At 42.7% G+C, this 21,958-nt stretch overlaps 1 protein-coding gene across 16 annotated transcripts in view; it reads left to right on the top strand.

The window, feature by feature from the left end:
- The window catches only part of PTK2 (protein tyrosine kinase 2), a 200,064-nt gene that overhangs the window by 44,614 nt on the left and 133,492 nt on the right, over positions 1–21,958 (top strand). For 15 of the 16 annotated variants that reach the window (XM_072949793.1, XM_072949788.1, XM_072949789.1 and 12 more), the window contains one exon: positions 16,794–17,020. In XM_072949793.1, coding sequence (XP_072805894.1) covers positions 16,826–17,020 — 195 coding nt within the window. In that variant the 5' untranslated portion in view covers positions 16,794–16,825. Of the gene's footprint in view, positions 1–16,793; positions 17,021–21,958 lie in introns of those variants that run through there. The other variant, XM_072949794.1, reaches the window with a different exon arrangement.

The following is a 21,958-nucleotide window of genomic DNA, read 5'->3' as shown; positions in this document are numbered from 1 at the left end:
GAAACCACATATTTTTACATAATGTTTGCTGATTGACAGAGCAAATAGGTAGAGACATTTCTAACAGAAACATCATTTTGGTGGAGGTAGGGTTGGGCATGAGAGCAGAAGCCACGGCTGCAGAGGAGGGAGGAGTAGGGTCAGAGTCATTGTCAAGGTCAGAATCAGTCTACCTGTAGGGCTGGAAGTGGCTGTCTCCTCAGGTGCCTGGTCTCGTTCTGGAGGGGATTCTCACAGCACTTGGGAGCTTGCGGCCCTGTCCCATAGGGCTGAGTGCTGCCCTGAGGGCGGGGCCGGCCTCCGCCTGCCTGCCTGCCTTCGCTGCCCACCCTCTCACCCCAGGACAGGAGGGCAGGGAACCTTAGGTGTCTATCCTGCTTAATTTCTGCTGTGTGATAAAGACGAAGATGTTAGTGTAGAGGAATTGGCTGAATTGGTTATTTTCAAGTATAAAATTACTACTTTTAGATAAAGGCAAAGTAAAAAGCTCAAATCCAAAGAATATATATTCAAACCTCTGTTTGCAGTTAGACATTCTAAACCTCACATTTGCTTTTATCAGTCACATTAACCTCAAAAAACAGCCATGTCCCAATTTAGGAAGACATAAACTACTTATTAGAACAGGCTAAAAATAATAGAAAAGACCTATATTCATATACTTTGAACTGAAACCTTTAAAGTATCCTTAAAACACTGGAGCCTTTCCTGTAGCAAAGTTTATTGTACTGATGAATTCAGTGTAAAGACTCTACCTTAGATGCCACCTGCAGAAGATTGTATTTTAATATATTTAACAGGGCTTTGTTATAAATTATGCTCAAGTATATCATGATTTCCTAGGCTTAAAGACGGTTTTAATTTGGAGTCAGTATAAATTTTTACAGTGCTGTGCTTGGTTGCAAGGCTACTGAGTGCAGAAAGCCCTCCTTGGAAAGTTCTTCGACTATATCAGCATGTGGATTATTTGTTTCATCTCTTTGAAAGACTGGGGAGGATTAAGAGGTGTCAGATTTGGTTGTTAGAAATGTGTCTTGTTGATTTTTTTCCCCTGTATCTTTAGTGGTAGATTGAGATGGAATATATATATTATTAATAGTTCATTTGTGTGATTCTGGATGCTGTGGTTGATGTCATGCTTTTTCTGTGTCAATGTTTTAAACATCCATCTATCCAGATAGCTCTGTGTACAGCCCGTTGTTTCTTCTGTGTCTCAGGCTTCAGTAGTCAGCTGCCTCTTTTTTTTTTTTTAACTGAGTTATAGTCAGTTTACAATACTGTGTCAATTTCCAGTGTAGAGCACAATTTTTCAGTTACACATGAACATACATATATTCGTTGTCTCATTCTTTTTCATTGTGAGCTACCACAAGATCCTGTATGTATTTACCTGTGCTATACAGTATAATCTTGTTTATCTATTCTACATATGCCTGTTAGTATCTACAAATTTCTAACTCCCAATCTGTCCCTTCCCACCCCCATCCCCCCTGGCAACCACAAGTTTGTATTCTATGTCTGAGTCTGTTTCTGTTTTGTATTTATGTTTTTTTTTTTTAAGACTCCACATATGAGCAATCTCATATGGTTTTTTTCTTTCTTTTTCTGGCTTATTTCACTTAGAATGACGTTCTCCGGGGACATCCATGTTGCTGCAAATGACGTTGTGTTGTCATTTTTATGGCTGAATAGTATTCCATTGTATAAATATACCACAACTTCTTTATCCAGCCATCTGTTGATGGACATTTAGGCTGTTTCCATGTCTTGGCTATTGTAAATAGTACTGCTATGAACACTGTGGTGCAGTTGTCTTTTTGAAGTAGGGTTCCTTCTGGATATATACCCAGGAGTGGGATTCCTGGGTCATATGGTAAGTCTATTCCTAGTCTTTTGAGGAATCTCCATACTGTTTTCCACAGTGGCTGCACCAAACTGCATTCCCACCAGCAGAGTAAGAGGGTTCCCTTTTGTCCACACCCTCTCCAGCATTTGTCATTTATGGACTTTTGAATGATGGCCATTCTGACTGGTGTGAGTTGATACCTCATTGTAGTTTTGATTTGCATTTCTCTGATAATTAGTGATATGGAGCATTTTTTCCTGTGCCTATTGATCATTTGTATGCCTTCCTTGGAGAATTGCTTGTTTAGGTTTTCTGCCCATTTTTGGATTGGTTTGTTTGCTTTTTTCTTATTAAGTCATATGAGCTGCTTATATATTCTGGAGATCAGGCCTTTGTTGGTTTCATCTTTTGCAAAAATTTTCTCCCATTCTGTAGGTGGTTGTTTTGTTTTGCTTATGGTTTCCTTTGCTGTGCAGAAGCTTGTAAGTTTAATTAGGTCCCATTTGTTTATTCTTGCTTTTATTTCTGTTGCTTGGGTAGACTGCCCTAGGAGAACATTTCTGAGATGTATGTGAGATAATGTTTTGCCTATGTTTTCTTCTTGGAGGTTTATTGTATCTTGTTTTATGTTTAAGTCCTTGATCCATTTTGAGTTTATTTTTGTGTATGGTGTAAGGGAGTGTTCTAGCTTCACTGATTTACATGCTGCTGTCCAGTTTTCCCAACACCATTTGCTAAAGAGACTGTCTTTATTCCATTGTTAAGTTCTTGCCATCAGCCACCTCTTGATATTTAAATTTGTATTTTTCATAAGCATCTGATACCTGCCAGAGAGGAGCCTCTTATGTGTAGCCCCTGAAATTGGTTCCTCCCTAAATCCTCTGTCTTAATAAACGTGTTGAATCCCCATCCACTCCGTTGTTCATGCCACAGACCCAGGATGCCTCTTTGACACCTTCTTCCATGTGTAAAGAATCCATCTTTTTATCGTGTTGATTCTGTGTCCCAAATACGTCTTAAATTCTTCCCCTTCCCTCCCTCTTTGTGGCGTCCAGTCCAGTCTATGTGACCCCCTCCCCTTTGGGCTGATGGAGTTGCTTCCTTTTGGTCTTCCTGTTTCCTCATTTGTTCATCCTTCACACAGCTGCCAGAGTGATTTTGTAAAAACATAAATTTAATATTATTATTCTTAATACTCCCCAGTGGCTTCTCATTAGAACTGGAAGAAATCGCACATCCTTACCATGACCTACAAAGTTTCACCTGGTCAGGCTTCTCCCCACCGTCCCCAGTTTGGGCCGCTGACCTCTTGTTCATTTTAACTTTTCAGCACCTCGAACACCCGAAGCCCCTTCCTCTCGGGCCTCTCTATCTGTGGTTGCCTCTTCCTGGAACCGTCTTCTCTCCCTTCTCTGCCTGGCTAATTCCTGCCTGCCTTTCAGGTCTCAGCTAACCCAGTTTCCCTCTGATGTTCCCCTCTGTGCCTGCTCTCCTGCTCTTGCACAGCATTTACTGTTATTGATCATGATATATTGTGCTTGTTTGATTTCTGTCTTCTTTGCTAGGTAGTAAACTTCACATAGTCAGGGATTATGTCAGGGTTTCTTTGGCTTGCAAGTAATTGGCACAAATGAATACTACCTTAATGAATGAATAAATTTTGTATGGTTATCCAATCCACATGCCATTAAAAATAGCTCAATGAGAGGAGTGAATTGGTCTTTGAAGCAGCATACGTGTCACCTTCCAGTTCTCAACAGATGGGTCTTGGTCAGGCTCCCAGGGTCTGATAGCTTCCCTGGGGGTTACCTCCCCCATCCTGCCACTCTGGTGGGATGACAGCCTCCCGGCCCGACAGCTTGAGCAGCTAGTTGACTTGTGGAGAGGCAGTAAAAATGGATTTTTATGTAAATATATAAATATTTTATACTGTTCATGCAACTACCTAGATGTCTATAAATTTACAGCAAAAGAAATTAAACGCTTTCCTGAGGAGTGACTGAGTTTTCTGAGTGCACAGCCCAGGGCACAGCTCACGGTCCCTGAGGCAGAGCATGCCCTCAGTGAAGGCTTAGTTGGTCCAGGCCATTTCCCACCTGCTGGGCTGTGCCTCTTCCTGCCCCTTCACACTTGGGCTGCTTCTGCCTGGAACATTCCTTCTTCTCCACACATGAAGCTGTCAGGACTCTGTGTCTCACCTGGACCCCAGGGCTGGCCCTCACCTGTCTTTGTGCATCAGCTCTGCGCACCGCGTTGGACCTGGGAGCTCACTTGGCTTTGCTTGCTTGCCTGTCTCCTGTTGCCTGGTTGTAAACTTCTTGCCGGCCAGGTTCAGGTCTTAGTACTTTTTGAATCTCTGTGGTGTGACATATTATCAGCACTCAGTAATTGTTGGCTAAAAATGAAAACTGAATTGGTGGAGTTTGGGGCTTTTTTGATTCAGGCAGAGAGGATGGGGAGACTACATGCTGTCAGAGTTCTGCGTGCGAAGGTGCTGAGAGATGAAGGTGTCTGGAGTGTTGAGGAAAACGTGCTTTTCCATTGATTGCGGTTTGAGTTGCATTAAAGCAACTGGGGAGGGGTGAGGAGGGAAGGCTTGCTCTTCCACCCCGTGTCTTCAAGGGGTAGGAGTGGAGCTTTTCTAGTCACTGCCCACCCTCTCCCTGGCGGCCCCATCTCACCACACAGCTTTGCACACCTTGTCTGCCTCTGTCCTTCCCTGTTAGCCATGGGCGTCATCTGTCAGCTCCGTGAGCTCTTCTTCAGGTGATGGATACTCTTCCTATATCACCTGGGACCCCTCTCTCCCGTCATTGCTCCCTCCAGTCCCCTGTGGACCTGGAGCAGGTCCAGGTCACATTCCTTGCTTATCTCCTCCTGGTGCTCGTCCCTCTCCTTGCTCAACTTTTCACATCGTGGTGAATTAATTGTCAATAAATGTTCGTGCAGTATTTGCATCCCCTGCGTGTAACAAGTATATTGAGTAAATGAGTTTATGATAAATAAAGAATATGAAAGTAAAAGGTGTCTCTGTCATTACAAGGAGGGAACAGAGGGAGGGGACAGTTAGGCAGCTCTTGAACAGACATAAGGAAAGCAGCCTGGCGTGTGACCTGTGTGTGGGGTGCACCTGCTTCTGATGTCTCAGCCAGAGGAGCGCGGTGCACTCCCTTCCCACGCCTGTGTGGAATACTGCTGACTCAGCTCCCTCACCCACAATCCTGGTACCTTGGGTATTCAGGTCTCTTTATCCTCAGATTCTTTCACTTGTCCTCATTGTATTTGAGCAAAAGGCTCCTCGCACTCTCCACGTGTGGCCCTAGAGCTTTTAGGTTGAATGTGGGGTATTTGCTCAAATAACGCCCTTCTCAGCAGGGTAGGTAAAGTGTGTGCCCCAGTGTATCTGTCATCTCCTGGTTTGTGCAGTAAGTTATGTGTGTACCCCTTGACCACCCTGTTGGAAATTGAACCGTCCTCCTGCCCTCAGCGTCCTCCCCTCTCCTCTGCTCTCCCTTCCCCCACTCATCACCATCTCCCACACTGTACGCGGTTCACCTGTTTGGCTCCCTGTCCTGTGGTGCAGTGCACACCTGGGAGGCAGGTAACCGGTCTGTCCTGCTCACTGCTGTGTCCCAGTGCTGCGCACCTGGCAGACTCCTGTAGTGAGCAGAGGAGTTTGCCTTCACCTTTGTGGATGACATCATCCTATCTGCCTGCAGCAACAGAGGGCTAAATCATTAGAAGCCAGCGAGAATAGTGGAGATTTTTGTGAAAGTTAAAAAACTTTTGAGTTCTTTCTGGTGCTTTAGTGGTTAGTAACACTGATTTTTTTAAAATATTGTTCACAAATCCTTAATTCCAAATTTATCTGTAATTGTTTAAACTGTAAAGAATTCATTGTAAATCAACAGTTTTCTGAATTTCATCACTATCAGTTTTCAGTTAAAGAAATCTAACATTAAAATAATTATCACTGAATATTTTTGTTTTGCATTTAAGTAATTATATAAATTTTGTAATGTTATTGACATGTAGCTCATATAACTTAGGCTTATGATTAGGTGTATATGTACTGTCTTTTTAAACTTAAATTATGTACATTTGTATTTTTGTACTTTTTTTCTGAAAAATTGTATGAAATGAGTCATATTTTAAGTATTTTATTGGAGTTTGTTGAAAAGAAACCAGTGGTAGTAAATTTTTCGTTGAGTAAAAAGGTAATGAAACCTTGATTTATTTTGTGGTTCATGTAGCTTTAGTTTGTTGGGGAATTTTTTTAATTTTTTTTTTTTTTGGCCAGCTATCACAGTGTTCAGTTGAATTTGCAGGCTTATGGATAGAAAGTTTTACCAATTATAGCAGTTTTTGGAGGTTTTTTTTTTCTCTTTTGTTTTGATGGGGCTGTGTTGAAGCTATAGGTCGGCTTAGGAGAATGCTCTGTGAACACAGTCGGGACTTAGGTTGGTGTACCTATCCAGTTACATAGGTCTTCTTTAGTATTTCTTAGCTATGTATAGTAGCTCTGAGTGTGGAGGTCTGGATGTTTTTTTGATGCTGTTGTAAAGAATATTTTTTGGTTTTTTTAAGTTTAATTTTCCAGTCCTTGGCCTACTGTGTAGAAATTGGTTGTCTTGTTAGTTTATCTCGTGGCCTTCCTGTAAATTCACTTCCTGGTTCTCATGGTCTATTTGAGCAAGTGCACAATCCAGAGAAACTGTGGTCACGTAATGTGTAGATGAAAACTATCTTCCTCTCCAGTCTTGGTATCTTGTATGTCTTTGTCCTACCTTTTTGCCTACCTCAATGCGGACCTTCATCCCAACGTTAAGTAGAAATGGCCAGAAGTGATGCTTGTCCTGTTCTGACCTTAAGAAGAAAGTATTCAGAGTTAGATATGACTTAGCTGTAGTTTTGTCTTTTTTTTTGTTCTTAAGGTATTCTTTATCAAATCAAAAAGCTTTCCTTTTAATTCCTGGTTTTCTGAGGTTTTTCTTTTTTTTTAAATCACTAGAGAGTGTTGAATTTTCTTCTGTATCTATCGATGTGATTGTGTGAATTACGTTTTGCTTGTTAAACCAACCTTGCATTACTAAGTCCTACCTGATCATGATGTGTTATCTGTAGTCCTGTTTGTACATTGTGAAATTAAGGATACAGCATTTTGTTTAGAATATTTGTGTCTATTTCCATGAGGAACATCAGTCTGTAACTTTTTTCTTGTAGTCTTTTTGTCAGGTTTTCATATCAAAGTACTGCTGTTCTCAAAGAACAAGTGAGAAGATGTTCCCTTATGTGTCCATGTGTGTGATTAATTTACATAAAGTTTAAGAAACACTAATCTGCAGTAAGTAATGGGATTAGTAGTTCATTAGGAGGGTGTGGTGTTAGAAAGGGACATGGAGATAAAGCAGGCATGGAGATGTCCACACCTCGGTCTGGGTGTTAGTCATACAAGTGGAGAGTCACACACATGCATATATGTATGCACGTGTGTATAAGTCCTTGAAGTGTTCACTTAAGGTTTGTACATTTTACGATTATACTTCAACACAGAACTATTAAATTTAGACTATAAGTACATCTGTTTAGTAACACATTTCTGGAAAACCAGGCATTATTCTGGTTTACGAAGGGAAAACTGCACAATCAACAAAAAACATTAAGCCAGTTTCCTAAAACCCAGTGAAAGGACTGTACGTAAATAAAACCTAAAATGTAAGATGTAAAATACTGTTTCTTGATTGCCAGACAGTGTGGTTAACAGCTGTTTGTATATGGAAATTGTGCATGCTCTTCACTAAACATTTCATGGATAGTAAAGTGATGCAGCATTAAATAAATTTGCTAGAAAAACATGCAGACAAAAACTTACACTATTGGATATAAAATAAATATGGTACAAGGATGTAATATATAGCACGGAATATAATCAGTATTTTATAATAACATCACGTGAAATATAATCAGTAAAAACACTGGATCACTATGCTGTACACCTGAAACTAACATAACATTGTGACTCAGTTGTACCTCAGTTTAAAAATAAATAAATAAAATTACCAAAAAACCTCTTATAATAAAAAAGAAGGCAGTTTCCTAGAATTATGAAATGGAGATGAGAATTGAGACTTGAAGGAGGTTGAGGAAGGAGGCTGAGGGACGTCGGAGCAGAGGATTTTGGTGATGAAGGGGCAGCCCAGGCAGACTGTTGGCCAGGGAGGAAGTTCCAGGGATGCCCTGTCACTCCTCTGGCTGCAGAGCCAGGAGAGTCTGGTGGCGTTCTGTGGGTGGTTGATACCTCAGGGTGGAAACACTGCAAAGTGGAGCTTTGCTTACTTTCTCACTGTATTGTAGGGACTGTAAGAGGCACGAGGTGTCTGTGGAGGGCAGACTCCTAGAGCAGTCTCTGTCCAGGGCAGGGTTCCCCTAATTTTCTGAGGTCCTACAAATTTTATTTGGATTGTGACTTGAGACTTTTTCATACATGCTTTTGTTTAAAATTATGTCTTGAGTTTGGGAGATGTAAATATAAGGAAAATTATGTTTTATTTCAATCCAACTGAAAAATGATGTATTGAAAGATATATGTAGTCTGTTCTGCTGAGAAAACCAAGGGGAAACTGGGATCTGTTAACCAGCATGAGGCCAGCTTGTTGATCTCCCCGAGGTCTGTTTTGTTACCCCCCCTTTTTTTTAAGAGAAACAAAATACTGCCAGAATATCATACATTAATATTAATTTTTTACTGTGAAAATCTTATTGCTTTGTAAAGTTGACAGAATTTCATAGAGGAGATAATAGTCCCAAACTGTTGACTTTTTTTGTTTCAACTTTTTTTTTTTTTGGTTTCAGCTTTTATGTAGGTTCATGATGGAATGGTATACTGGTGGTATGCTTTCAGTTAAAAAAATGCATATTAGGGGGAGAGTGTAGCTCAGTGAAAGAGTGTGTGCTTAACATGCACAAGGTCCTGGGTTCAGTTCCCAGTACCTCCATTAAAAATAATAAAATAAATTAAGAAAAATGTTTAGATGCTTACTGCTTTTTTATAGGACAAGGCTTAGGAGAAAAGTCTAAAGGGACGCTTGTGTTTGGTTATTGGATTTAATAATACATTTCATATATACTGGATATTATCATGGTAAGAGTGGCAATCTGTTGTTTCCTTTTTTGACAAGGATTCATAAAGCTGTGCATGGCCTTGCAGCAGTGTGGCCCACGAGTGACAGGAAAATCGCTGGTTGGGGACTGAGATGGGACTTTTTAAAGTATTCATTAAGTGGGAGGGTCTTTCAGGATTTCCATTTGGAGAACAGCCTGACTTAGAGCTCTACTCTCTTGGGCCCCAAGAATTCGGGTCCTCCTCCTCTAACAGCTGTCATTTGTCGAATGCTGCCTTGGCTTCCGGTATCTATCTGAACACTTGATGCTTATTATCTCAGCTGGCAGGGTGGGTACCAGCAGGCCCACCCCACAGATCAGGAACTAACAGTAACTGAGGAGCCCTGGAGCTGGGAGTGGGCACAGGTCCTAATGTTATTAGTGACACGTGCTGCTCCTGAGTCCGGTCAAAGGCCAGAGGTCATGGCCCTAAAATCTTCCCTGGGACATGCCTGTTCTGTTGAGTGTCCAGTCTTCTTCAGCTACAGCTCCAAGATTCTCTTGGGCTCCTTCTCTTCAGGTTGGTTTGTGCGATTTTCATGAAGTTTTGGCTGTCCTGTAATCTCCAGGTGTCTCGCCCGTAGAGAGTACATGGACAGCTTGGGGAGGGGGTGGTGTGGAGGATGTCCGGATGTGCAGGGATGAGCCTGACCGGGCTGGTCTTCACCTGGTGCTGCTGACTGGCTGTCGTCATTTATTCTTCCCTTTGTAGGCTGTTTGCACATCTGGTTTTAAAAACTTCACTGTGGAAAATTTCTGGTGAAACATAGTACCTTGACTGTATCTTGTACTCAGAACTGGGGACTAAGTGCAATTAGGCATGCTTTCCCTTTCCGTCGTTCCCGGAATCCACGTCTTCTGAGGAGGCTGGGACTGGAGAAGAGGCCCATCCTGTTGGGCGGGGTCTGCTTCCCTGCCAGGAATTTGGTCTCCAAGCCAGCCTCGCGCTCAGGGTTGCTTGACTGACAGCCAGGTATTCAAAGACAGCCTCTGCTTTCACAGCATGAGACCAAAATAGAGAAACAAACCGAAAACAGTTTACAGGCCATGAAGATGAAACAGCGAACATAAGGAAGCTAAAAGAACGCGATAAATTTGTTTCGTAAGATTTCCAGAGTGCTAAGAGGAGATATTGCCTACATAAAAGACAAACAGAGTTTTTTAAAAAGTGTACTCAGAAGCAGAATTAAAAGTAAGAAAGCAGAAACAGACTCACTGGTTGCATTGAGAAATAACGTGGAAGGTATCTCAGAACATGAAAAGGAAAGACAAATGGAGAGAAGAAAGAAAATAGGATGATGAATTCAGAAAGTTTGACATCCAGGCAGAAAGAGAAAAAGGATAAAGTCATCAAAGAAATGATGCAAGAACATTTTCTGAACCAAAGGATCAGGGTTTTTGGATTGAAGTTTCCCTCATACTGAGCCTGTCCTTCCCCAAGCCCCTGAAGTGGTTCCCTCAGCTGCTCACAGCAGGTGCCCCGCGGCTGTGATGGGGTGATGCTCTGACGATTTTGGACTTTGTCTTTACAGCTCTTACTACAGTTGTAGTTCTTTAATAGTGCTTGTTACAGTTGTAACTAATCGTGTGTGTGTGTGTGTGTGTGTGTGTAGTTACTGTAAGGGAGGGGATAAGCATGAACAAGTGAATGAGGCTGGCTGGCTGGCTGGCTATGGAAATATAGCATCATTGGCTAATTATTAGAGTCTGGAGCCTAGTTTAGGTGTCTTGGGGTTAATGCTGTTCCAGTATTGAATATAAAAGGAAGTGTGATTCTTAGTTTTTGGATGAAATGTAACACTGTGTTCATAGGTTCAGTTCTAATTAGATCCCTGCCAGAGAGGTTTGGGGAAAGAATAAAACAGGCAGGTAGATTGTTAGTGAATGCAATTATTTTGGGAAGACAGGGAAAGTTCAAGAGATAGTAGAGAGGAAGGCAGAAGGCCCGGAGTGGCTCTTTAATATTCGGTAGATTGACCAGCACAAGACGAAAGCATGCGTTGGAACGTCTGGCATCAGTTATTTTTGGTATGGCCAGTTGGGTTGTCTGATTAAGTCCTCTGGATTCATTAAGTCAGACAGGGCAGCCGTCTTCATAATGTGGAAATAGTAGAAAGGGGGAGATCTGCATGTGTCCAGTGCCTCCAGGACACTCCTTTTACCTTCAAGGTGTTCTTAATACAGGCTTCAGTTATAGTAAGTGTGCCTTTCTTAAGATGGTTTCTTAAATAAGTCATCATTTCCTGCTCCCTTTCTAATTAGAGGTGTCTGAGAGGAAACCCTTATGTTTTCATAGCATGCAGAGGTTGTGAACAACCTTGAAGGCCTGTCTCCTGTCCATACAGATGTTTAACTCCTGAGCCTTAAACGGGAGGCAGGCTGCTGTTGGAGCTGTCAGCACAGCCCCTGAGCATGGGAGAGTCCTCTGTAACACAGCCATCCCCAGTTGAGGAAACCCAGCACCCAGCACCGAGTATACCTTAATATATTTTTAATATTTTAAATTGAGAAGGCACTTGTTCAGTAGTTTTGTACTTTCCAAGACCAAAAAATGGGAAGGATTTAGCAATGTTAGAAATGTCAAAGTACAAAGAATAAACTATAAAAGGAAGGTGACCCAAACTTAGGAAGGGCTATGACAGTTTGCCAAGGCATAGAAAAGACACTTGCTCTGTATCTTTAGTTTAACAATGAGGAGAAGGCAGCACGCATCATTCAAGCTACTTTGGGTAGTCATTTTCTGGCCCCACGCTCCACGCAAAGCGAGAACCACCTTACTTCCTGGAGTTGAGCATATGCTGTGTCAGTTACCTATTGCTGAAAACAAGTCATCCCAATGCTAAGTGGCTTCGAATGACACAAGTTATTAATGTTGTTCAGACCTGCAGTCTGGACAGGGCTGAACAAGGACAGATCATCTCTTCCCATGTGGTGTTGGCTGGGGCAGCACAGCTGGGAGCCAGAGGGTCTGCTTTCAGGGTGGCTCTGTCACGTGGCTTGGAAGTGTCAGCAGGTTCTTGGGGCTCAGTTCTTCTCCGGTTGCTTGAGCTTCTGAACAGCATGGTGGTCGGGTTCCGTGAGTGAGCATCCCAAGAAAACCGAGGGAACCCAGGTCCCTGCCTTACTTTTTTGTTGTTGCGTTTTATGATGTAGTTTAGGAGGTTTCTTAGTCTGGCCTGAGGCCCAGATTCAAGGGAGAGGGATGTAGACTCTGCCTCTTGAAAGGAGTGTCATAGTCATGTTGGAAGAAGAGCATTGAGAATGGGAGATTTGGAAAATATAAACTCCCCTACACGTGTTGATACTGTAATAGTAAAACATTTAAGTGACTTGATGTTAGCGTCTCTGTCTAGTAAAATCACTATAGGACATTTAAGATATCCGGGTTAGACTTTTTGTGAGGAAATAAACCCAAGTTTTGTGTAAAAGAACAAAATTAGGGAGAAGGAAACTTTCACATTGATCTAGTTTGCAAAAGGATTTACTTAAACTGGGATCGTTGTCAAATTCTTAGAAACTCTTCAAGCTTGATGATGTCTTAATTTTTACAAATGTCAGCTGTTTCAGTTTGTTTTCTTTGCTTCTGTCCTCTCCTGGCATGGTTCTCGAGTTTTATTAAAGGGCCAGCTTATTTCCAGCAAAATGAGTTTGCTCTCCTGGTGGGATCTTGGTATGTACCGTGAATGTAAACAAGGTGGCTCTGGACTAGGGTGGTCGTTATGGTCCGTGTGCTTTTCCCCCTCTTTCATACGTGCTGTTTTATGAAGCATTTCTGTCAGATTGTGAGGTGAGCCTTGGAGTCAACGCCATGGTTTGTCAGCACCGTGCTTCCTCAGCCTGCCTTGGGACTGCCCTCCTTCCCCCAGGAAAAGAAGTTAGACGCCAGGAACCCTTGAGACGGTCCCTAAGTTAATGAAAGGGAGGCCTGAGCTGGAAGGTCAGTGGCCATCCCTGGCAGGCCACTCATTCCTGGTCCAGGGAGCTCTGGCCTCTTGCTGCTCTGGGGACCCCAGCCGGGCAGCCTGGTGCCTGAGTCAGGACTCGCCGAGTGTGGCCAGCAGACTGGAGTTGATGCTGAAACTGTTGCCAGCCTAGGACAAAGTAAGGTAGAATTTGGTATAAGTGTCTAGAAACCTTTACAGCAATTTGACAGTAGTTTTATATTAATTGAGTCTAATGATAGAAGTTCTGTGCTTGGCTTTTGTATGTCTTTTATTTTTATTCTGTTCTCTAGAGTTTTTCTGTTTTCTGTTTTCCTCTTCATTTTATTTTACAATAGTATTGGCCTGTGACAGATTGAAAATTAAAACAAAACTGGTCCATAGTTTGAGGAGGAGGGGTTGGCCCCTCTCTGGGTGAGGATTCCTCTGTGTCTGTGACTCTGTTCCAAGGATGCACCCAGCCAGGGAGCCTGTGGTAATGCAGTGCTGATTTACTACTGAAAAAAATCTGCGCGTAAGTGGACCTGGGCACTTCACACCTGTGGTGTTCAGGGGCCAGCGGTAGTGATTTTTCATCACCAGTGTATCTTCTGGCCACTCTGGAACTGGAGAGCTGCTTTTCAGGAAGCAGTAGATACTACACAATACTTAGTCATCCTTACTGTCTAATTTGGGGAGCGAAAGAGATCGCTAAAATGATCAGAGTAGAGTTGATTTTGTTTAATGATCCAGCAGCCTTGCTAAATTCATTTATTAATTCTTTTAATTCATCTGTAAATTATTACAGATTTTCTTCACACATAGTTATGTAGTCTGTAAATAGTGATAATTTTATTCCTTCCCTCCTACCCTATGTTTTACCTCTCCCCCCCCCCCGTTTTTTTTGCATATGGAAACTAGTTAAGACTTTGGAACAATGTCAAATTAGACGTGGTAGTGGTGGGCCTCTGACTTATTCGCAGCCTTGGGGTGAGGTGCGGGGGAAGGGGCTCCTTTCCACCAGTATTTAGTTTAATGTGAATACTTTCATCAGATTAAGGAAATATTTTCCTATTTCTGCTTTGCTAAATTTTTATTGTGAGTGTTTGGTAAACTTTATCAGATACTTTTTATGCATATATTAAGATAACTGTGGTTCTCCTTTCTGAAAATACAGTGAGTTACATTGATTTTTTTAAAAATTTTAAGACTGCTTTTTTAAGAGCAGTTTTAGGTTCACAACAAAATTTCAGGAAGGTACAGAGATTTCCCATTTCCTCCTCCTCCAGTACATGCAGAGCCTTCCCCATTACTAAAGTCTCTCAGCAGAGTGGTACGTTTGTTACAGCTGAGCCAAGAAAGACACATCATGATCACCCAAGGGCCATAGCTTACATTCTGGTTCACTCTTGGTGTTTGCGTTCTGTGGGTTTGGACAAATGTATGACGACGTGTATCCCTTATTGTAGTGTTACGTTGATGATTTTCAGTGCCTTAAAGATCCTGTGTTCTCTCTGTTCATTCCTGCCTCCCTCCATCTCTGCATTCGCTAACATTTTTAAGGTCTCTGTGATTTTGCTTTTGTAGAATGTCACATAGTTGGAATCATGTAGTATGTAGCCTCTTCAGATTGACTTCTTTTACTGAGTAATGTGCATTTAAGTTTTCTCCAACTCTTCCCATGGCTTGATGGCTCATTTGTTTTTAGCAGTGAATAATACTATATTGCCTGCATATACCACAGTTTTTTTATCCATTCACTTGCTGAAGGACGTCTCGGTTGCCAACGAGTTTTGGCAGTTATGAGTGAAGCTGCTACAAAACATGGATTACTTTTTGAATGTTTAATTGTCTTTGCATTCCTCTTGGCCATAATATATTTTTCTTCTTAAATGTTGCTTGATTAAATTTGCTAACATTTTGTTAAGATTTTTGCACCTGTGTTTGTAAGGAAGCTTGATCTGGGTCCTTTCTGCTATTGTCCTCTCCATGTTTTGTGTCGCAGTCTTGCTGGTCTCATAAAACAAGTTGGAAAGTGTTCCCTGTTCTCTGGAAGAATTTCTGTAATATTGATATTACTTATTCCTTAAATTGTTGGAAGAACTCACATATTCCTTTGTGGGAAGAATTTTAATTACAAATTGACTTTTTTATAAAATAGTTCTGCTTGGATTTTATATTTCTTGTTTTGGTTTTGAGACATTGTATTTCGCAAGGAGTTGTGCATGTACCTACATTTTCACATTCATTGGCTCAAGTTGTTCATAACATTCTCTTACCGATCTCCTCACATTGTATTTCTGCCTCACCTCATTCATATCCTCTGTTCTCCTGCATCCGTGATGCTGTTAGGATTTGGCTTCCCTTTTCCTTGATTAGTCTTCCTGGAGGTCTGTCAGTTACATTATTCTTTTCTAAGAAATAACTTGATTCTGTTCAGCTTCTAAATTGTGCTGTTAGATGTGACTGTTGAGATCATTGATTTCCGGTCTTCATTTCTAATTGTGCATTCAGAAGTGCAGATTTCTGTCTCAGCACAATGCTATCCGGATCTGGTTTTGATATTTCTTTCTATTGTATCACTCAAAACACTTAGAGTTCTTTGAAATACATTGCTTAATTTCCGGATAATTGGGGATTTTCTGGTTATTACCTTTTTGTTGTCCAGCTTAGTGCTGGACACAGCACAGAACATACTCTGAATAATTTTAGTGCTTTGATGCTTCCTGAATCCTGCGCTTTCACCCAGCACGTGGTGAATATCTCACCTGTAGAGATGAAAGGCTGCTGGGTGCGTGTTTTCTGTGTCATCTTGTCCGTTGGTCATGCTGTTCAGACCTTCTCTGTATAGAAGGTGGAAGCTGTGCTCCCACCCCTCTGCCTCTCTTCAGCTTTACTCTGCTCCTGGGGGCTCCCTCGGGGCCGGTTTTGGGACTGGTGAGTGTCCTGGAGGGACTCATTTCTCCACCGTGTCCTTCTCACCAGAACCCGGGCCCCTGGCTCTCATAACCGGGGTCTGTCACTGCTGGTCTCTCTCTCATTAGGGGCTTTTTCTTAGATCCTCAGGCTCTCAGAGGCCCTCTGGGAAAAGGTGGCGGTGAAGTGTCTGTCCCCGGCTCCGTCTCTGTCACCTGTTGTCTTGGTTGCCTCAGAACGTCTCGGGCTCCAAATGTTTGGGTTGCTTTTCGGGTTGTCTTTTGTGAGTTTTCTCAGTGGGAGTTGAGTCTTGCCCATGCTCTTCCCTCGCGTTCAAATGGGAGTCCTCCCATCACTCTGAAAATAATTTAATTGTGTTGTATGCATTTGGGTTTATTTTGTTTTCAGTTGTGACCTGTCTGCTCTCCTGCTAAGTATTAGACTAAGCAAGAAGACCTTGTTTTAATTAGTGTTTTTTCATCACAAGCTCCTAGTGTATCTAATAACTACTCATTGAATTTTCTTTGTATGAAGAGAGAACTTGTACCTCATGTGAAATTTGTTAAAAGTAGGCAGCAAAATTAACATATTTTGCTTTCCTGTGAGCTTTTCTCACAAACTTAAAGGCTGTGATTTAAAGGGGGTGGTGGTGGTACATTAATGTTTATAGATAACATAGTGAACCTTTAACAGAGCTGAATTAGGATTCCTGGCCTTTTAATAATTTAACAAACATGCTTCTCTGAGTCCAATACTGCTCTGGGGCGGGGGCAGGGGCGGGAATACAGTGATGACCCTGGGAGACCAGGTCCCATTTCTCCTCGGGCTCACCTTCTGTGTGTGACATATCACAGGGAGAGAATGAAGAACAGTGTTAAGTCATTATCCACACAACACGTTTTATCCACAGATTTCAAATATTGCACACTGAAAATTATTTTCTTTTACAGAATATGACAGATACCTGGCTTCTAGCAAAATAATGGCAGCTGCTTACCTTGACCCCAACCTGAATCACACACCGAATTCAAGTAACAAGACTCACCCGGGTCCCGGTGTGGAACGGTCCCCTGGGGCCATGGAGCGAGTCTTAAAGGTCTTTCATTATTTTGAAAGCAACAGCGAGCCAGCCAGCTGGGCCAGTGTTATCAGGCACGGAGACGCCACCGACGTCAGGGTGAGTGTGCTTGCCTACGAGACACGCTCAACGTGTATATTAGGCTAAATGTTAATGGCACATACCGAAAAAAGACAACGTAATAATTTGTATTCCCACATTTCAGAGATGTTAACTTTTCTCTGTAATATTTATACAGTTAATAAATGACTGACCAGAGTTTTAATTGATATAAAATTTCTTGGAAAAATAATAACTGCATCAGATACTATTCATATAACGCCATTGACTTGTTTTTCTCCCGTTTTGGGTTTTTTTTTAACTTTTTGAAGGAGACAAGGGAACAAAGCAATTAAAATAGCCTCTGATACTTAAGACATATATTATTTTCTAGAAAGTGTAATTTTGAAGATATAAGCATGACTCCAAATAAGGTTGATTCTTCAAAAACTGGCAGATCTCTTCTGTATACCAGACATTTGGCAAGGTTCTGGGGATATTAGAAGTCTTGATCTCAGAGTTTCCAGTCTGCTGTGGCCAGGCCAGTGCACAAGGTGCTTCCCGAGGTGTTCCAGGTGACCAGGAGGGCTGCAGGGTAACTGCGTGTCGATGTGGGTGTTAGCTGGAAAGGGTTTCTTCTGGATGCTGAGGAGTTTGTAATGAAGAGCTCGGAGAAGCGTGTCGTAGGGAGAGGCTGCTGAGGAGGGAGACGGTGGCACCGTGATTTCAGAAAACTGAGTTCAAAATGTAAATTTTCAGAATGTTTCTTCGACCAAATGTTGCAGAAGCCCCTCCTCCTTCCTGCCTCTCCCCTTAGTCTGTGTTCATCTTCAAGGAGGACGAGTGTCCAGTGAGTAGGGCCAACAGATAGGTCTCCCCACACTTCTTTCATAATAATGAAACAAATTAATTTGCCTTAACTATTTTTAAGCAAAATAAAGGGATTGGTAGAATTTGGATTTGAGGCTACAACATTATATTTGAATTAGTATATAATTTTCTGTTACCGCTGTAATATTGTAATACTGACTTTTCAAGTGAAGTATTAAAAGGAGAGTCATTCACTCAGGGTTGACGTACATACTAGTATCTCTCAATGTGCTATGCTTGAAATATAGTAGTCTCTTTTTACAGATTGTGCATGAAGCTTGTTGGCTTTTTCTGGTCTTTTTCTATTTCTGTGTTATATTTATAAACACAATCGCTTGATGGAAAGACCTGCACCCAGTGTTCTACCTTAAGGTTAATCAGATGATTCATAGGGAGAGAAGCCTTGTAACTGTAAACGCCCTGGAGAGAAGCAGCGATCATGGGGCACATGGCAGCCTTAAGCCAATGCTGAGGACTTACCAGATATTAAAACATTCATATTGTGAAGAAAAATTTAAACCAGATACAAATGCATAAGTTATGAGAACACATTTGTCAAACTTCTATGGAGATCAATATGAGCAAAAAGCTCTGTGGCCAAAGAGCAAGCTGTTTTATTTCATAGTAATTGATGAACGTTTGAAATTCAGCAAATCTTATCAGTTGATGGTTGATTTTCCACATGAGGCAGAGAAACCTCCGCTGGCATTGATTCGCCACAGCCCTCTCCTGGAATAATATGAAAATCCATGTGAGCCTGGCTCACTGCTGTGGAGGGTGGGTGTTACTCCATTTAATGCTATAACATTCGAAAATGCAGTGTTTTAATTGTAAATTAGTGGATGGGTCTGAAAATCAACCATTTTCTTTTTAATTTTTATTTTTTAAGCTCTTGATCTTATTCAACTGGTTTTCCATTTCATTGATTTCTTTTGGGGGCATTAATTAAGTTTGTTTGTTTGTTTATTTAATGGAGGTACTGGGGATTGAACCTTGTGCATGCTAAGCATGAGCTCTACCACTGAGCTACACCCTCCCCTCCCCCTAAATCAACCATTTTCTGAAAGGAGATAGCTTATTGTTATCCAGCGTTGCTGAATAATTAGATTCAAACTCAGACTCTGTTGCTACAGTGCCCAATGTGGTAGCCGTGTGCAGCTATTGAACACTTGACTATAGCTGGTCTGAAGTGATGTTTTGCAGATGTAAATATATACACGAGATTTCAAAGGTTTAGGATGAATAAATAATGTAAAGTATCTCAATAATTTATTGTGATTTTGTTCTTGGCATACTAGTTTAAAGAAAGTACATTATTAAAATGGAATTCACCTGTTTCTTTGTGCTTTTTTAATGTGGCTGCTAGAAATTTTAAAACAACGTGTGGCTTGCATTGTATTTCTGCTGACAGTTGTGCTCTATAGAAAGTAATTATCTGGGAGGCTGGTTCAGAAGAATCAAAACCTTTGGAGGTGTTGAAAGATTTATTTTCACTAGGAAAGATCTGTATTCTTGTTACAGTTCATTACAGAGGTTCTATTTCTTGTGCTTTGATTAATAAACGTCACTCCTATCACATGCATGTGCTAATTATGCATGTCTGATGGCTGCTGACAGGGTTCGCAGGGCTCCACAGTAGGTAGAGTTGACAGAACAGCAGCAGGAGGTGGAAGGGCTTGTTGAGGGACTGGAGACCTCCTCCTCGAGGCCTCGGACACTCACAAACGAGCACTGGCCACGTGTGCAGCACCTGGGTGTGAGGTGGTCGAAGGCCTCTTTATGGTAGGGTCTGTGAGATGGCACGTTCCATCTCCATAACCAGCCTCGACCCTTGTAACTGCCCAAGTGCTGCCCAAATCAGGTGCAAGTCGGAAATCCCATTATGATTACTAAACAATAACAGGCTAGTATGTCCTGCCCTGGGATAGTCAGTAGCCCATGGTCGCGGGCATCACTTGTCTTGGCCATAGCCAGGTGTCAGTACCATGCTTCAGGCAGCCCTGGAGAGCCAGGATTCACCATGTTGGACAGTATTAAGACTGGCCCTGTAGAAACACTGTAGTGAAGGGAGAGGGTACAGCTCAGTGGTAGAGCATGTGCTTCTATGTTAAAATAGGAGTCCCCAGGACCTATGTTAAAATAAACAAATAAATAAAATAAATCTAATTCCCCCTCCAGAAAACAAAACCCAAAAAACAAACAAGAAACATTGTGGTGCTACGTCAGAATTACAAGGGTAGAGAGAAGATCCACATTGTACCAGAGAAGTCTCCTGCTTAGGAAGAAGGATGACATTTACGTCAGGCTTTCATCAGCAGCGCTGGACTCAAGATAACAGAATCTTCAGAATTTTCAGAGGCTCTGGGGAAATAACTCGGACCTCTGCGGTCTGTACCAGACAAGTTTTAGGTCACAGAAATGTGGAATGGAGGTATCCGCAGAGAAATAAGGATGTAGAAAGTTACCGTAGGCTCTCCTTAAAAAATGTGATGGAGTGTGAAGAAAAGAGAACTGAAAGGAAATGTGCGGTGGGTGCAAGGGCTGTCCTGGTGCCCGCGTGCGGTCTCCCTGGCACAGCTCTTACGTCCTCACTGCCTCCTGAGGCGGTGGTGGCGGTTGAATCCAGGGCTCTGCCTGTGCCACACCTGCGCCCCTTTCTGGTGGGTCCCGTTCTGCCTCAGACCTCATGCCGCCCAGCTGCACCTGCACTGCTCTTCTGCACCCTTCTTTCCCTGAAAGAACCCCCAGTGCTTCAGTCTAAGGGTTCCCCTCTTTTAGTTCCTTAGATCCTTGGAGTTCTGCTGCTCCTCTTTTGCTTGTACCCAACACCCAGTATGTTAGCTAGTCCTGTCCACACTGTCTTCAGAATATACCTGGAACCCCCATGTCCTGGCACCTCCACTGCACGCCTTTCTTGGAGCCAGCACATCTCCTGCGTGCAGTGTCACATGGTTTCTTGACTGACATCCCGCGTCCCCTTCTGCCTCCTCTGTCTCTTCACAACCCAGCAGTCGGGCCACCCTGCTGACTTGAGGGCCAGAACACATCCCTCCTTCACTCAGAACCTTCTAGCACCTTCCTCTCTATTTAGAGTGAATACTCAGTTCCTTCAGGGGCCCCTGCCCACTCCTCTCCGCGTCTTGCCGTGACCATCTCTCTGGTCTTCACTTTCACATTCTGCTTCCTGGCCTGTTTCTCTAACGTGCCAGCCTTCTAGACAGTAATTTGCTCAAAACCTCCAGGAGCTCACCATTTCTCTCAGAGAAAAGCCAGATTCCTTCAGTGGCCTACGAGGACCTCCTTGTCATCCTTCCTGGAGCTTCCCTAAAGCAGCCAATCCCTGCTGACACCCGTATTCTATCTCAGTGTTACCCATTTCAGTCTTGTGGTCTACAGAGCTGAAAAGTCACACCTTTGTGTTATTTTAAGCCCCTAAGTTTGTGGTCATTTGTTACAGCAGCATGGGGGAGCCAGCAGTGACTATAGACCACGGAGACAAAAGCGCATGCTTTGCCTTGGAGGGCCCCTGTCCACTGCTGCCCCGAGAGGAGGAGGCACGCTGGCCCGCAGAGAGCAGGATTTGGGTTTCCGCATCTCGTCTTTGGAGACTGAGTGATGGCAGCCTCCTGCCTGTACAGGTCCGATCAGAGAGGAGCAGCGGGAGCCCGTTGGCTTCCTAAACGTAGAGTGTACCTGGAGGAGCAGCACACTGAGAACAGTAGCCCCTGGACACAAAAAGACAGATCAGTACTGATGAGTGTATTTGGTAATTCTTAGGAGGAAGTAAAGAGATGAACAGTGTTAAGAGCAATACATGTGGCCTCAGATATCTCCTTTCATAGTAAACAGAGAGATGTTGCAAATTGCCTGTGGGGAGATAGCTAAAAATGTCAAACATCCATTTTCATCAGGTCCCCCGCCTCAGCTTCCCCACAGACTACCTAGTTTCTGCGTGTATTCATCATCGCGCCCTTCTCATGCTAGACTCCGAGACCTCTGAGGGCTAGGGTCACATCTCCCTCGTCATGCGGCCACTAGCCCCAGGCCTCAGTGGGCTCAGGTGGTCACTGACCTTATGAAGGGGTGTACATCCGTGAACAAATGGGTACGAAGGACAGGTGCACCACA

The sequence above is a fragment of the Vicugna pacos genome, chromosome 25 (genome assembly GCF_048564905.1).
Source record: "Vicugna pacos chromosome 25, VicPac4, whole genome shotgun sequence".
NCBI classification, from domain to species: domain Eukaryota; kingdom Metazoa; phylum Chordata; class Mammalia; order Artiodactyla; family Camelidae; genus Vicugna; species Vicugna pacos.
This window is presented reverse-complemented; position numbering and strand designations above follow the sequence as displayed.